Source organism: Salvia miltiorrhiza, chromosome 5, assembly GCF_028751815.1.
Source record: "Salvia miltiorrhiza cultivar Shanhuang (shh) chromosome 5, IMPLAD_Smil_shh, whole genome shotgun sequence".
Classification (NCBI taxonomy): Eukaryota; Viridiplantae; Streptophyta; class Magnoliopsida; order Lamiales; family Lamiaceae; genus Salvia; species Salvia miltiorrhiza.
The window spans coordinates 35,154,492-35,170,194 of NC_080391.1; the positions used below are offsets into that span (position 1 = coordinate 35,154,492).

General features: G+C 40.1%; 1 protein-coding gene and 1 long non-coding RNA gene across 2 annotated transcripts; both read left to right on the plus strand.

Moving 5' to 3' along the window:
* The first annotated feature begins 4,156 nt into the window (after positions 1 to 4,156).
* Positions 4,157 to 7,625, plus strand: LOC130986991 (uncharacterized). Its single transcript, XR_009089524.1, has 3 exons — positions 4,157 to 4,644; positions 6,719 to 6,783; positions 7,368 to 7,625. It is a non-coding gene; the product is annotated as an uncharacterized LOC130986991 (long non-coding RNA).
* Positions 7,626 to 7,921: 296 nt separating this feature from the next.
* LOC131025843 (uncharacterized) lies at positions 7,922 to 9,004 on the plus strand. Its single transcript, XM_057955627.1, has one exon. The coding sequence runs from the start codon at positions 7,922 to 7,924 to the stop codon at positions 9,002 to 9,004; it is 1,083 nt and encodes a 360-aa protein (XP_057811610.1).
* The last annotated feature ends 6,699 nt before the right edge of the window (positions 9,005 to 15,703 follow it).

Sequence of the window (15,703 nt, forward strand, 5' to 3'; positions counted from 1 at the left end):
AGTGTTTAATCCAAAGCAAAACAAGATGGGATATGACCAAGTATGACCATATTTTCTGCAGCATGTCCGTTAGGCCCCACAGTAGGTGGACATAGAAGAAAAAATGATAGACAAGTTTCATTCCGGCCTAAGGTACTCGACAATTATACTGAGTTTATGAACTCTGAATTGTTCAGCCAAGCTCTGGACGCCGAGGTAGTAGGCCCGAGATTTGCTCGACCCAAACTCAACTCAGGAAGCAAATGATCAAGGACGAAGGCAAGACTACTATGATAGTCGAAATGGCAAGAGGCCTTGGTAGGAAACATAGTGCCCAAAGGCAAGGACAAGGACATCAAACAAACATAGGACCTGCTAAGGATAAGTAGGGCCAGCCTGGGGTACCTCCATGGCCGAAGTTTTCCAAGTCATATTATGATATATGTTTGGATGATAGTAATACATGTTTTAAATATGGTCAGAAGGGCCATTTTGCTAAAGATTTCCAAGCGAGGCCACAAGGAGGGATGTGAAGATCGAATCACCGGGTCAAGCACAACCATTTAGGGTCATTCTAGGCCAACAACTACTCTATCCACCACAACCCCCTTAAGTTAGAACCTATGCCCCGCACAAGAATAAATAAGGAAGCAAACAAGGAAACCTAATAAGTATGGGCACGCTACTCAACACACCTGTTATACTTCTGTTCGATACGGGTGCCTCGCATTCTTTCTCTGCAAGTGCATGTGCAAATACCCTAAAACTCATACCTGAAAAGGGCTAATCTGGACATGAGAAATTCTTTACCCATAGGAGGGGCGACGATAGAAACACATGCTTACTCAAACCAAGAGGTAAACATAGGATCATTTAAGGTCATAGTAAACAACTTGCAGTTTATACAATATAGGACATTGATGTAATCCTAGGGATTGACTGGTTAGCTAAGAACTACGCCACAGTTTTATGCAAGGAGCGGAAGATTGCTTTTAACTTTTCGGGGATGGATGCTTTGAGATAAACCTGGGGAACAGGATACCAATTATTTCAGCCTTACAAGCGAGGAAGATGATGAACAAGATAGACTGCCAAGCTTTCCTGGTATACCTGATCGGAGGAGTTGAGACCAAAGGGATAATTGAAGACGTAGAGATTGTACGAGAATTCTGAGATATTTTTCAGAAAATTTACCAGGGCTGCCACTCGATAGACAAGTAGAATTTATCATCGATTTTGAACCAGGATCAGCACCGGTATCCAAGGCACCTTATAGGATGGCTCCAAGGGAATTGGAGGAGCTAAAGATCCAATTACAGGAATTATTGGACCTAGGTTTTATCAAACCTAGTGTATCCCATGGAAAGCGCCTGTGTTATTTGTCAAGAAGAAGGAAGACACCTTGAGGATTATTTATTCGACCAACTCAAAGGCGTGAGTGTAATCTTTAAGATCGATTTGAAGTTTGGGTATCATCAGTTAAAAGTTAGACATGAAGATATACCCAAAACGGCTTTCCGAATAAGATATGATCACTACGAATTCGTAGTTGTGCCGTTCGGATTAATAAACGCGCCAGTGGTGTTCATGGACCTCATGAACAGAGCATTCTATCCTTACTTGGATAAGTCCATCTTGGTATTCAAAGACGATATCCTTATCTACTCCAAGATTAAGAAGAATATAAGAAACATTGAGAATCGCGTTGCAAACACTAAGGGGTGAATGTCTTTATATCAAATTCACTAAATGTGAGATTTGGCTTAAGGTCAGAAGGTATCAAGGTTGAAGCAGTACAAGGATGGAGGTCACCAACAACTCCAAATGAGATAAGAAGTTTCTTAGGATTAGCTGGCTACTATCGAAGATTCATTGAAGGATTTTCAAAAATAGCAAGACCAATGACGCAGTTACTTGGGAAAGGAATCAAGTATACTTGGACTGATGAGTGCGAGAGAAGTTTTCAGCAGCTCAAGGACATGTTAACTACTGCACCAGTGCTAGCAGTTCCAGAACCAGACAGGGAATATGTGATCTACACGGATGCGTCGAAAAATGGACTAGGTTGTGTGTTAATGCAAGAGGGAAAGGTGATAGCATATGCATCGCGACAACTTAGACCACATGAACTGAATTATCCAACCCATGATTTAGAATTAGCTGCAGTGGTGCATGCACTGAAAATATGGAGACATCACCTATACGGAGTTAGGTGTGAGATATTCACCGATCATAAAAGCTTGAAATATTTTTTTTCAAGCAAAGGGATCTGAACATGAGACAAAGAATATGGCTCGAACTAGTAAAGGATTATGATTGTGGTATTAACTACCACCCAGGCAAGGCCAATGTAGTAGCCGATGCATTGAGTCCTAAAGTCTCGTCTAAGTTAGGATACTTTCTCACGAGGGAAGATGAACTCATTAAAAACTTTGACAAGATGAGGATAGAAGTGATTAAACCACCTAATACAATAGCGAGTGTTATTGCGACAATACCCAGTTTGAGAAAAATGGTGGTAGAAGCAAAAAGGAAGGACGAAAAGATGGAGAAGCTACGAGGAAGAATAAGGATAAGAAGTTTCAAGAATTACAACGACGAATCAGATAATACTATCTTCTTTGAAGGGAAGATATGCATGTCCATGACAATGAACTTAAGAATAAGATAAAGCCATGGCACCCATATACTGTCACCAGGAAGTACTAAGATGTATTAAGATCTAGAAAAATTCTAGTTAGGAGGAATGAAACGACATGTAACCTCATTTGTTGAAATATGTCTTGCGTGCTAGCAAGTGAAGGTTTTACAACATATCACATTGTTACTTTGAGTCTTCGAGCTCATAAAGTCAAGCTTAATGTCGTGTTTGGGACAAACTGAGCCCTTAACGAACCAATGAATTTCGTTGTCGAGATGGATTTTTTCGAATCCATCATACTTAAGCAAAGGTTGTCACGAAAGGGGGCAGTCAATGCCGACATGACTCGAGATTCCTTCGATGAATGAATAAAAGTTTATAACGGCGTTTTAGGCTGACTGCCTACATGCTCGAAATGGTTGGTCTCCTTACAAACTGTTTAAGTTGCCTTAAGAATGCTCTAGAGATATTAGTCATTATAGTTCCGCTTAAACGACATAGAAATTATTAATAAGGTATGTTGAGGACGACCGAGCTAAACCGGGGTGAAAGCTGAGAACATGTTTTTGCCACTCATTGTGAGACATATAATACCAGTTATCAATCGACTATCGATAGATTGGCAAATGAGGCGTTATACCTGAGGAAATATAGATCACCACTTTGTTGGGATGAAATGGCGAGATGATTGAGATCATCCGTCAAATCAGAAAAAGGAATCAAGGAGGCCCAGGATAGACAGAAGTCATATGCTGACAAGCGCCGAAAGGACCTATAGTTTGAGGATGTAAAGAAAATTTTTCTGAAGGTTTCTCCATCAAGAGGAATCGTTAGATTCGGTGTAAAGGGTAAACCTAAACCCCGTTTTATAGGCTCATACGAGATTGTAGAAAGGATAGACCCAATAACTTACTGGTTGGCGTTAGCGCTAAGCTTTGAGAATGTGCGTAATGTATCCCATGTGTCGCAAATAGAGAAGTATGTTTACGATTCAAAGCATATGATCCATAAGAACAACATTATTATTAGTCAATATTTGAGTTACGAAGGAAGATCCAAATCTATCTTAGATCGGGAAGTTCAGGTACTAAGGACTAAGTCAATACCGATAGTAAGGGACCTATGAATATATCATGGTCAATAATAGACTACCGTCTAACAGGAAAGTGAAGTACTCAGAGTTATTTTCTGAGGTACAAATTTCGGGACGAAATTTATGTTAAGGGGGATAGTATGTAATGCCCCGACTTTTTATTAAGGATTATAGACTTTTAATTATTGATTTAAGGATTTCTTATGGTAATTAGGGTTCAGCATCCATTAATAAAATACGGACTTATGTGAATTTGATGATTACATACGTGATAATTTATTTTTATTTTTATTTCAACGGATGATGCACTCAAAATATATTTTGAGTCCATTAAGAGAATGATGGAGCTCAAAAATTTATTTTGAGTTTTCAAATCAAAAAAAAAAAAATTTATGTATTTATTTATTTTTACCGAGAAATTTAGGAATGATGAGTTATAAAAATTTTCCATCAATATTTTTCTCAAATTATTTTCCTATGATGTATTTATAAATTGAGAGAGTGCACTAATGTTAGTGCTATTTATTCTAATTTTGATCACAAGAGTTTTATGCTCTAGCATTTTATTAATTGATGATTAGTCTTACATATATTTTTTTTCTTACACATGGGTTATTACTACACCACATTTTTATATTTACTTAATGTAACACCCCATTATCCTCCACTAATATTTTCTTTTCCCTACCACTAATCTTTTTCCCTACCATCACTAATATTTTCTTTTCCCTACCACTAATCTTTTTCCCTACCACTACTCCTACCTCTCCACCACACTACTCCTTTTCCCCCACCACTACATTCTTTCTCCCACTCTCACAACTTTTCTCCCACCATTATCACACTCCATAGAAGCCTTTGAAGCCCCAAGAGAAGTAGCAAAGCAAGGGAGAGTGTGGGAAAACTATAGAGTGAAGGTTGTGCTTCGAGGGTGAGTTTTTCTTTGCTTTTTCTCAACTGAAAATGCTTTATGGCCATGGATTTTTACACATTTGTGTGCTATATTATGTGAGGATATGTTTTATGATTTTGGATGATTATTTTGGTAGAGTTTATTGGATGAAAAACCGTGCATGAGGTAAGGCAGCGAATCTGCCATAAGCACACTGCTCGGCAGTGTTTTGCAAGGAGATTCCAGCCATCCAAACGGTTCCCAAAAATTCCCAAATTAATTGTGTATCATCTTTCATATGTTTTCTATACTTTGGTAAAATTTCAGAAGGTTTGGAGCTCTTATGATTTATTTATGAATTTGTAAACATCACTGCCCATCTGGAATACATTTTTGGTAAACAATCTTTGGGAGGCCATAAGTAAAGTTTCAATCGGTGAAAACCTTTGAAACTTGAATATGTCACTCTAGACTCCCGTATCTTTCTTTTGACATCGGTCTCACCATTTTTGAGTAAGGGAAACAACCGGTATAAATTCTTGAAATCTAGTTCTTATTCCTTGTACCATCCAGTAGATTTTACAAACCTACGACTTTGAGGTGGAAAAGGCCGACCTAAATCTTTGATTCGCAAGCCTATCTTTCTACTGAATATTCACTGACATGTTGGGAACTTACTTGGTCAGTTTTAGAATTTTTGGTGAAGCCTAAAGTGGTTTTTCCGATTTATGTTCTAAATCTGCCAAACTTGAACTCTTTTTGTGCACTGAACTTTAGACAGTCATATCTTCTAAACCATGAATGTTCTTGGAGTAAATCCAACTGTAGAGTGTTATGATCTCTCCCTAGTTTCCAAATTGACCCTTGGGGTTCCCAGTGGAGTTTTGTAAAGGGAGATATGAATTTTTAAAGAAAGCCCACTGACTTGGTTGTAATCTGGAAATCTGAAATTTTCAGATTTTTGCTTGTTAAATACCCATCTTTGAGAGGGCATATCTTGCTCGTTTGAATTTTTTTTCATTCGATTCAAATTGGAGAATGATCCTTGAAATGTCTAGTTTCCAGAATGTCTTTTGGAGCCTCATTTGGAGATCCGAGGCAGATTTGATGTCTGTTACAAAACAACCTCTTAAGAGCTCAAGTTGTTGAATTATTTTCTATGTATCAAAGTTTATTTTAAAGGATGTTTCATGAAAGATTTAGTATATGTGCGTAACGAGTTTGGGACTATTTATTTTAAATGAGGTCCGTTCTTTTATTTAAATTATGATGGACTTTTAATGAATATTTTTGGGATTAAACTCTTATTTCTTGATTTATATAAATTATTTTTTTTAAGGACTTATAAATATGAATTTCGTAGGCCTACTGACCTACTGTGATCGACGGTTTGTCGATGTCTAATAGCTTTGAAAAGTTTATAGCAAGTCCCTACATGAGTCTTGAGTACCCTGGTAAAATTTCAAGCCATTCCAACTTCGTTTGATACTTCGTTAAAATGCAAAACCTAAACTGCACATTACTACCGAGAATTTCAGAGAACAGAGGAAAGAGTCATTCATTTCAGTAGCTTCCTGTGTGATCTAGATTTCCAAATTTTTATGGTATTAACCTTATTGTGTTAGATAGATATCCACCAAAGTTGAGCCCAGTTTGACAACGTTTACTATTTTTCAAAAATCCAAGTTTTCGATTGTTCAAAACTGCCGAACATGGTAGATCGTGGTAAAAACGTCATATCTGTCAAACCACTTGGAGTTTTCGACTCTACTTTTTTTTATATGAAACTAGACTCGAAGATCTTTCTTTCGGTATGAGTCTCGAGTCCAGGAGATGTCGGAGTCAGAACAGATTAAATTTTGAAATTGAGTCAGTGTAAAAATAGAGCATGTTTTGATGATGTTTGATTGTGATTCTTATGTGCCTTATGTGTTTGTGTTGCCTATGTGTTTGAATGAGATTAGACGAGGTATGATTGATTTTTGACTGTCTTTAATGTAATGAATTATGGATGCTAGAACCCTAAAACATTAAAAGATACCCTAGGCACGTAGAATTAGACTTTGTCTTATGACAATTTCTTCACGAACTTATCGACTCTTCATCAATGAAGGTCCGGGCGACAGAAAGTGAAGCCGAAGAAGAAACGACTCCACGCCAGCTTTAAGAACAATTGAGGTGGGCATTATTTTATTATTACGTATATAGAGATCCCCTGCGTGACGTAGGCCTCATATGCGAATATATATGCATGATATGTTTTGCCTATTTATTCAGTTCTTATGAAATGCTTATATGTTTAATGCCCTTTATGAAAATGAAAATGTTATGAAAATGAAATGTTTATGAAATGATTGACTGCCAAAATGTTTATGTTTTTATATGTATCCTATCTGTGTTGGTTCGCCAACTTTAAAGGAAATCCAATTGGGATCCTATGCTAGACAAAGGTCGCTAGCTAGGGTTAACGTGTACACTCATGGAGACCGCGAGTTGCTTGCGACCGGTCTTGGCGTCCGTGGTAAGGAGGCCTCCTTCCCGGCGCGTGACAGAAAGGACAGATATGGATCATATAGACTGAAAATGGGATGCATCCACCTTTATGAAAATGAATGAAATGTTTTAGTAAGCGCAGGTCATTCAAGAAAACCCTTGTGTGTTACTGTTGGCAGTTCAATTTATATATGTATGCATGTTGTATTTTCGGCTTATGTCACTGAGTATTTTTATACTCAGCCCTGCATGTATTTCTAAATGTGCAGGTTGAGCAGGCGATGGAATGGATCGGTGTTGAGCGGATTTCCCTTTTGATGTTTATGTAATGAAACCTTGAGTATGCATCTCCATATGCATAACTCACACGTTTTTCCGCTGCAAACACTCTGACTTATTTATCATTTCTACTTGAACTTATTACTACTTCATTTTAATTAACTTTCAGTTGGGGTCTAGTCGTTATGGCAGACTCGTTTGTGAATTACCCAAGTGGTTATATATATATACCACTAGTTTGTTATTAATGTTGGTTACTTAGTAAATTCCCTTTAATTTCCGTTTCTTATTGTTCACCCCAAGTCATAACCCCGGTTAACCCGTCATTGGGATAGTGGGCTGTGACAAATGCGCATCTCAATTTTAAAATATTTACAAAACAATGCACAATTATTTATAAAATATTAAAATATAAACAATTATTTAACTATGCGCATCTCAATTTTAAACTCCAATTATTAAGACGTATTCAGGAGGAGAAGCATGACGAAAACCCTAACCCTACCGCAACTCCTCTTGCGCCGCTGATTCCTGCTGCCGTCCGATGACTCTCAACGGCGACAATCCACTTGGCCCCTCGGGTGTAGGTGGCCTGAATCTACCCCCACTCACCAATAATTTCTCCCCACGTTCGAAACTTGTTCAAGAAGGCACCATGACGGTGGCTGCTATTACTAACAATTCTGCGTCAAATCTTCAGCATGGGACGCGGATGCCCGACACTACTGCTACTTCCAACAGCAAACGCATAGAAGATGGTGGTTTTGTTCGAAATCTTATTCATGGAAAAGAAGTTGTCGGTGGTTCCACTCTAGAAGAAGTTCGTAATGGACGATCATACGCGGATATTGCTACCAATCGTGCTCCGAGACGTCCAAATTTGCTTGCCCACCATTACCATGCTCTGCGACCCACAAAGGAAGGGGATCAGTTTTCCTTTAAAATCCCCAAGGATTTGCTTCTCAAAGAGATTGCCCAATTCTCTCATGCTTTAACTGGACGACTGCTCCTTAAAAAGGGTGAAAAACCTAAAACTGCCATGATGGTTAAGAAAGAACTGGAAGGTTTATGGGGTATTGAAGCCTCATGGAAACTGATCCCATTAGGCAAGGGGTATTACACGATGGTTTTTAACACTGCGGAAGATAAGTTGCGCGCTAAAGCTCAGACTATTTGGGAAGTTTTTGGCGGACATCTGCGGATTCGTGAATGGACAAAAAATTTCGATCCTTTTAAAGAGCATTCTTCGTTGGCGAATGTTTGGGTGAGGATACACTATCTGCCTATTGAATACTGGAATGTCGAAGTTCTCACTAGCATAGCAAGATTTGTGGGACATCCCTTAAGGGTTGATGGGACTTCAGCTCAGAGAGATTTCGGCCAATTTGCTCGAATCTTTATCGAAATAGATATGTCTAAACCTCTTCCTAATACTCTCCTTGTTGATGGAAATGATGTTTCTTTTCATGTGGAATTTACATATGAATATTTACCTCTTTTTTGTTCCAGATGCAAAATAACAGGACACGCCCTGGATAAGTGTCGGAAAGGAAAATCTTTTGATGGCGATAGCTTGCGGAACACTGGAAACCAACCACAGAAAAGCAAGAGAAGCTCACTGATCTGAGTAAACAATAGCAACAAGTTCCTGAGAAGGATGTCCCCCCGTCGGCTCAGGACGCTGGACATGAGGATCGACAGGTTGATATGAGAAATGGAGCTTTGATGCGACATGAACCAAATCCGCATGAATATAGAAATGAGATGGACTCTTTGCGTACTTCTCCACATCGAAGTATGGCTGAACAGCAGCCTACGCCGGTTAATAATTGCTCCAGTCCGGGGGAGATGGTTAGGAGATCTGTAAAGCTTGCTGATGGTAGTAGTGGCTCTTCCAAGGACAAGGGCAGTCGTTTTAACGTGTTGAATGATCTCAGTTCAGATGGACAAGATATTGGAGACATGTCTGGACCTGACCTTCTGGACTCCATCTTAAAGCCTGTTCAAACTTCTATTTATGATTCGCCTATTGTTTCTGATGAGGAGGAGCATGTGGATGAGGAAATTGTTGTGGAAGATAGAGCTGTTAGTGATGATAGACAAGGAAAGGAGAATAATGAGGTCATTGCTTTGGAAAATGCCTTGAAGGCTCAACGCTTAGAGCTGATACTTGCCATTGCCAAAGCCCCTATACAGGCAGAGGCTCCGCCAGCGAAAAAATGTGGAAGACCTACTAAATAGGAGCAAGCGGTTAAGACCGCGACCCATATCACTAAGCATTCTCAGGACAGCATTAAGAGCCGTCTAAGACATTCCACAGACACTGGGCAAAAACCTCGTAACTTCGTTATTGATGATAGCTCTAAGGAATGCATTGTTGCCATGTATAATGTGGTTAAAGAAAGCGGGGCGGCTGAAGTGGAACGAAGCGAGGCTTCTTCCGCTCATCTGAATAATTCTTCATGAATATTCTTGCCTGGAACATCCGCGGGATGACGGATGAATTCAAGCGTCTACTTAAGGAGCACTGTAGTTCATTTTCTCCCATTATTATGGGGCTTATCGAACCTAAAATTTCCTTTCATAAAGTTCGTCAATCTTTCTGGACTTCCCTCTATTTAATTCCTGTGCATCAAAACTGTCGTGCCCCTAGTTGCTCTAACATTTGGGTTTTGTCTCACCCCTCTGCTGTCTCGACTACTGTTTTCTCATCTGATCAAGTGGTTATGGTGGACTGCTTTTGGCAGTCGATGGATTTTCGTGTGGCTATTATTCATGGTGCGAATGATCAGATTTCTCAACGTGCTCTATGGCGGGATCTTCTCCATTTTGTTTCGGGTAACACGATGTTTATTGGAGACTTTAATGCAGTCAAGGGGGCTCATGAGAGAATTAGCAATCTTATCCATCATCGTGGTTCTTGCTTGGATTTCTGCTCTTTTATTGATAATACTCAGTTAATTGAATCCCCAACTGATGGCTTACATTTTACTTGGTCGGGTCGCCGTTTCTTGCCCCATCATGTAGAATCGGTGTTGGATAAAGCGATTTTTTCTCACAGCTTTGCGGACTTGTGGGACTCGATTGTCACCTCCGCTCTGTTGAATTTGTATATTGAAAGCAAGAACGTTTTATGCTTGTATACAATGATTCCTGTGTTCACTATTTAATCTCCTATCTGATTGGGTTCATGATTGCATATGTATGTTCTTTATCTCTATATAAGTAGATTATATGGTGTGTTGTAGATCACAGAAGACCGTATAATTGGAATAACCTTAAGAGATATAATATAATCACAGCCGAAATAACTCTAGGACAAGTTATTGGTTTAGGCTGCGGTATAGATGGAAGTAGTTTGTCTTGATTACTTATCTATACTGGTACGTCATAACGTATTGATAGGACCACAGTGAGATGTATTCTTCTATCTGACTTAAGTGAAGAATCAAGATCTCGGTAACTTATATGATCTTAATACTAATAAGATTTCAGATATATGTTGATTCGTTTATCACTTTGATTTACTATGAGCGAGAGTTATATAGTAACTTGAGTACTTTGTATCTTGGGTGATAGCGGTTAATATATGATATTTGATTATCTGTATTAGTACTCGTATCCGTATAGGATAATGACATCCCCTTAAGGAGCTCAATAATGTTTATTGCGTTAAACCCTGCAGGTTGATTAAGTTCAGGCGCAATAATAAGTTTTGAGTGGTATTTCTTAAGGATTACAAAGAGATTAATTAATTGAGGCTGTCAGAGCTATAATTAATTAATGGATGTCGGATATTTTAAATACGAGGATTTAATAAGTCTAAATACAAGCCCCGACTCATCACCGACAATAAAGGGGTAAGTCAGTATCGGTTCTCTAGTGGAATGAACTGATATTTATAAATTAATTATGGTCTGGGCTGACCATAGATAAATTAATTTATTTGAGGCCCATCTTTATTCCTTGTATCTGGTCCCTGGACTGGCCCAAAGTCTCCTAGCCCAGAAAGAGCTGGAAATCGTCCCTAGCCCTAAACCTGCGCCCCCTCCCTCTGTATGTTCTATTTAAATACAACTGTCAGCTCTCAGGAAATACACACTGATAAAATTAGAGTTTTTGAGAGAGCTGGTAGGCGCAGGAAACGTGTGGGATTTTCCAGCTTGGGACTTTCACAGCTCGTTGTCCATCCAACGGTGAAAGCTGAGCGGGATACAGTCGAGAAGATCAGAACTGGAGTCTTTCAATACGATCATCAACGACCTCTGCATCCGCTTTACAAGTAAGTATTCCTAACACCTACGTGCAGCTGTTAAATTCATAGGAGCATGTTTAAGATTAATCGTTGTATGATAAATTAATAATAATCAAGAAACGATCATCGGGCAAACGGAACGTTAATTCAATTTAATATTCCTTCAATTGGTATCAAAGCCCAGGATTAATTTCTTGGCTCTATTATTAATTTATGTACGATTAATAATGTGCGTTGTTTTTACTGCTGTTGTTCTTTGTGGTCTGTTGATTCGTGGAATACGTCATTTTTGACGTTGTAATCGTTTTTACCGCGAGAAAATCCGTGGTTAGATTAGGATTTCAAATTATTTTTGTTTTTCCGTTGTAATCTGTAAAACTGAGGAACGAGACAAGAACGATGACGATTCAACGACGATGAACGGTATGAGGAGGACGTGCCGGGTGCGGAGCAGGCAAAGCTGCCGGCGCCGAAGGCAACTCGCATACGAGCGCTTGCGCGCTGTGCGTAGCGTGCCTGGTCAGGCTGCCGAGCATGCCGCTGCTGCTCTCGCCGAGGGTGCTGTGCGGGGCTGCTGCACACGACGCCGTGGTGTGCGGGTCGGGCGAGCGAAGGGAAGGCAGCCGGCAGGGGCTGTGCGCGCCCAGCGGGCGACGCGCTGCCGCTGCTGCTGCTGCTGCTCGCGCCGGGGCCTGCCGCTGCCGCTGCTGTGCTGCTGTCGCTAGTGCGCTGCTGCTGCTGTGCGTCGGTTGCCGTGCCAAGGCAGCGCTGCTGCTGCTGCACGCCGAGGAGGCCGAGCCAGCGTCGGGCTGCTGCGAGCGCCGGGGCGCTGCGCTCGCCGAGCTACTGCAGCGCCAGGCGGCTGCTGTGCGACGGAGGGAGGGCTGCCAAGGGAGGCGGCGGCGCCTAGGGCTTCCAAACCCTAGGTGGCCGAGTTTCTTCCAAACCCTAGGGGGCCCAAACCCTAGCTTTTCCAAAGACGGGCCGGAAGAAGTGTTCGGGCTGAGTTTTAGTTTTTGGTTTTTCTTTTTATTTTATTTTTATTTAAAATAGAATCGATGTTGGGATTCCACGAATGGGTCACGAAGAATTTTAATTTTTTATTTCTGTTCTTTGCATGCCGTGGTGTTAATCCCTTATGCTCTTTACCTGCTTTTGTTCGTCTATGCTTGTTAATATGTTTTATTAACTGCGTTTAGACAAGCATGATAGTAGGTTTATCGTTTTCTTAAGCATGTTTTAGAATTCTGCGAGCATGTTTTACATGTTGCGTTCTAGAAAAGCATGATTAGGATTATGTGCTTGAGCATGTACAAACCTTTTGAAAGAAAAAAGACTAAGCTTAATAATTTTATGGATGATTAAAAATTATTTAGATTTCCACAAGCGGTCTCTAGACAAAGTGATTAGCAATAAGAGTAACGGTCCACCCCACGTGGCTTACTTCATGTTTGTTCTTTCATAAGTTTGTCAGATGAGGTTTCTATAAAAATATTTAAATCCATTAAAGTAGTGGGAGTTATGCAGTAACTGTCCACTCCACGTGGCTTACTTGTATAATTTTCACGAGTACTTTAGAGGATGGAATTAAATAAGATAACTAAGAAATTAAATTGAATGCGGCATGGTCCGAGTGAGTATGTCAAATTTGAAAATTTAATTTCAAAGTTAGATTGTGGTTATTTTGAAATAATTTTTATTCTTAAAATTATATAGACCTCCACATGCGGTCTCTAGATAAAGTGTTTAGCAATATGAGTAACGGTCCACCCCACGTGGCTTACTTCGTATTTGTTTCTCATAAGTTTGTCAGAAGAGGTTTCTATAAAAAATATTTACACCATTAAAGTAGTGGGAGTTATGCAGTAACTGTCCACCCCACGTGGCTTACTTGTGTAATTTTCACAAGTACTTTGGAGAATGGAATTAAATAAGATAACCAAGAAAATTAAATTGAAAGCGGCATGGTCCGAGTGAGTATGTCAATTTCGAGAATTTAATTTTCAAGGTTAAAATGTGGTCATTGCTTAGATATCATATCAAGTACAATGTACAACTCCCCAAGGAGTCCCTTCTTGATGATGATATGGTCAAGTTAAGGTGCCAACTATTAATTTCTTTTGTCAAAAGGTTAAGTTGACATGGAAATTAAATGACTAGGTGAATAGTCTGGTTGAGGAGTTCGTGTGTAACTGTCCACCCCACGTGGCTTGCACATGGAATTCTTTGAGCCGTTGGAGGTTTCATTAATATTGTTTTATCAAAAGGTTACAATATTATTGTTACGAACTATATGCTTTCATGTTCTTACATGTTTAAATTGTTTACTTTCAGATATGTCTATGTCTCCGATAATTAATATTCTAGCTAGCAATCTTCTCACCGGTCCTAACTATACCGAATGGAAACGCCACATAATGTATATTCTTGACGCTGATGAGCACAGTTTTGTGCTTACCACTCCACGTCCCGCGGCCTTAACTGATCAGTCGACTAATGCGGAACGTGAGGCGCATAGGAGGTGGCACAAGTCGAATAATATGGCCAAGTGCTATATTATGATGACTATGTCGCAAACTTTGCAACTCTAGCATCAGAGCATGGACGACGCGACTACGATCATGTTAAATCTCTCTGAGGTTTATGGGCAGTCCGAAAGATCTGCCCGCTTTAACATGATGAGAGAAATCTTAGCATGTAAGATGATCGATGGCAGTTCTGTGCACGATCATGTCATGCATATGATAAATTTGTTTGACAGGCTTGATCTGCTAGGAGGGGGTATTGAAGGCGAAGCCAAAGTCGATATCATCCTCAACACTCTCCCAAAATCTTATGAGAACTTCCGTCTCAATGTCATTATGAGCAAGGTCAACTATACTCTTAATGAGTTGTTGAATGCTCTAGTTACGGCGGAGGGAGTCATGGGCACGCGGAAAGGGAAAGAGATTCTTGTCGCTGCCAAGGGATCAACTTCTTCGTCGAAAGGCAGGAAGAAGAAGTGGAAAGGTCCAAAGGGCAAGAATGACAACGAAGCTAGTGGGAGTGGCAAAGCCAAAGTGGACGGCCCTACCGGCGGCGTGAAGAAGCCAATGGGAAAGGGAAAGGGCTTCAAGTGCGGCAAGACTGGGCATTGGAAGAAAGATTGTCCGATGCTCAAGGCAAAGGGACAAGGTACGTCACAAGTTCTAGTAACTGAGACATGTTTAGCTTCGTTTTCTACTCATTCATGGGTAGTGGATACGGGGGCAACTGATCATGTTTGTTACACCTTGCAGGGCTTCAAGCCGACAAGGCAGCTGGAAAGTGATGAGATCACCATCTCCATGGGCAATGCGTCGAAGGTCGCAGCTGTTGCTATTGGAGATTTATCTTTATGTTTTGGTGATGACATTTTAGTTTTGAGAGATATTTTATATGTGCCGGAGTTTCGGCGGAACATAATTTCTGTTTCAAAATTGTTTTTGGATGGATTTTCTGTTACTTTTGATAGAGGCGTCTCTATCATGAAAAATAACATGACTATTTGTTCTGGAATTTTGAACAACTCTCTCTATACTATTACATGTCCAATTAAAAATTATGTCCATGTTGCATCTACATCACAAATCTGTCCTAATCCGAATAAGAGAAAGTATTATTCTCATGAACAATATACGCATGCGTGGCACCTAAGGTTAGGCCACATCAATCTAAATAGGATCCAAAGGCTCGTTTCAAATGGAGTCTTGAAAGACTTTCAAGCTGTTCCATTTAGAACCTGCGAATCCTGTATAGAAGAAAAGATGACGGCAAGGCCTTTTAAGGCCAAGGGGAATAGGGCATCGCATGTGTTAGAATTGATTCACTCTGACTGTGTGGACCGATGTCCACAAAGGCTCGTGGAGGGTATGAGTATTTCATCACTTTCATTGACGATTACTCAAGATTTGGGTATATTTACCTACTTCAACGCAAGTCTGAATGCTTTGAGAAATTCAAAGAATTCAAGGCAGAAGTGGAGAAGAAAAGGGGTAAATCTATCAAGTCATTGCGGTCTGATCGCGGTGGCGAATACCTCAGAAACGAGTT

What these genes read in the sequence shown, in the direction of transcription:
- LOC131025843 (XM_057955627.1), top strand. Translation starts at nt 7,922, where the DNA reads ATGACTCTCAACGGCGACAATCCACTTGGCCCCTCGGGTGTAGGTGGC.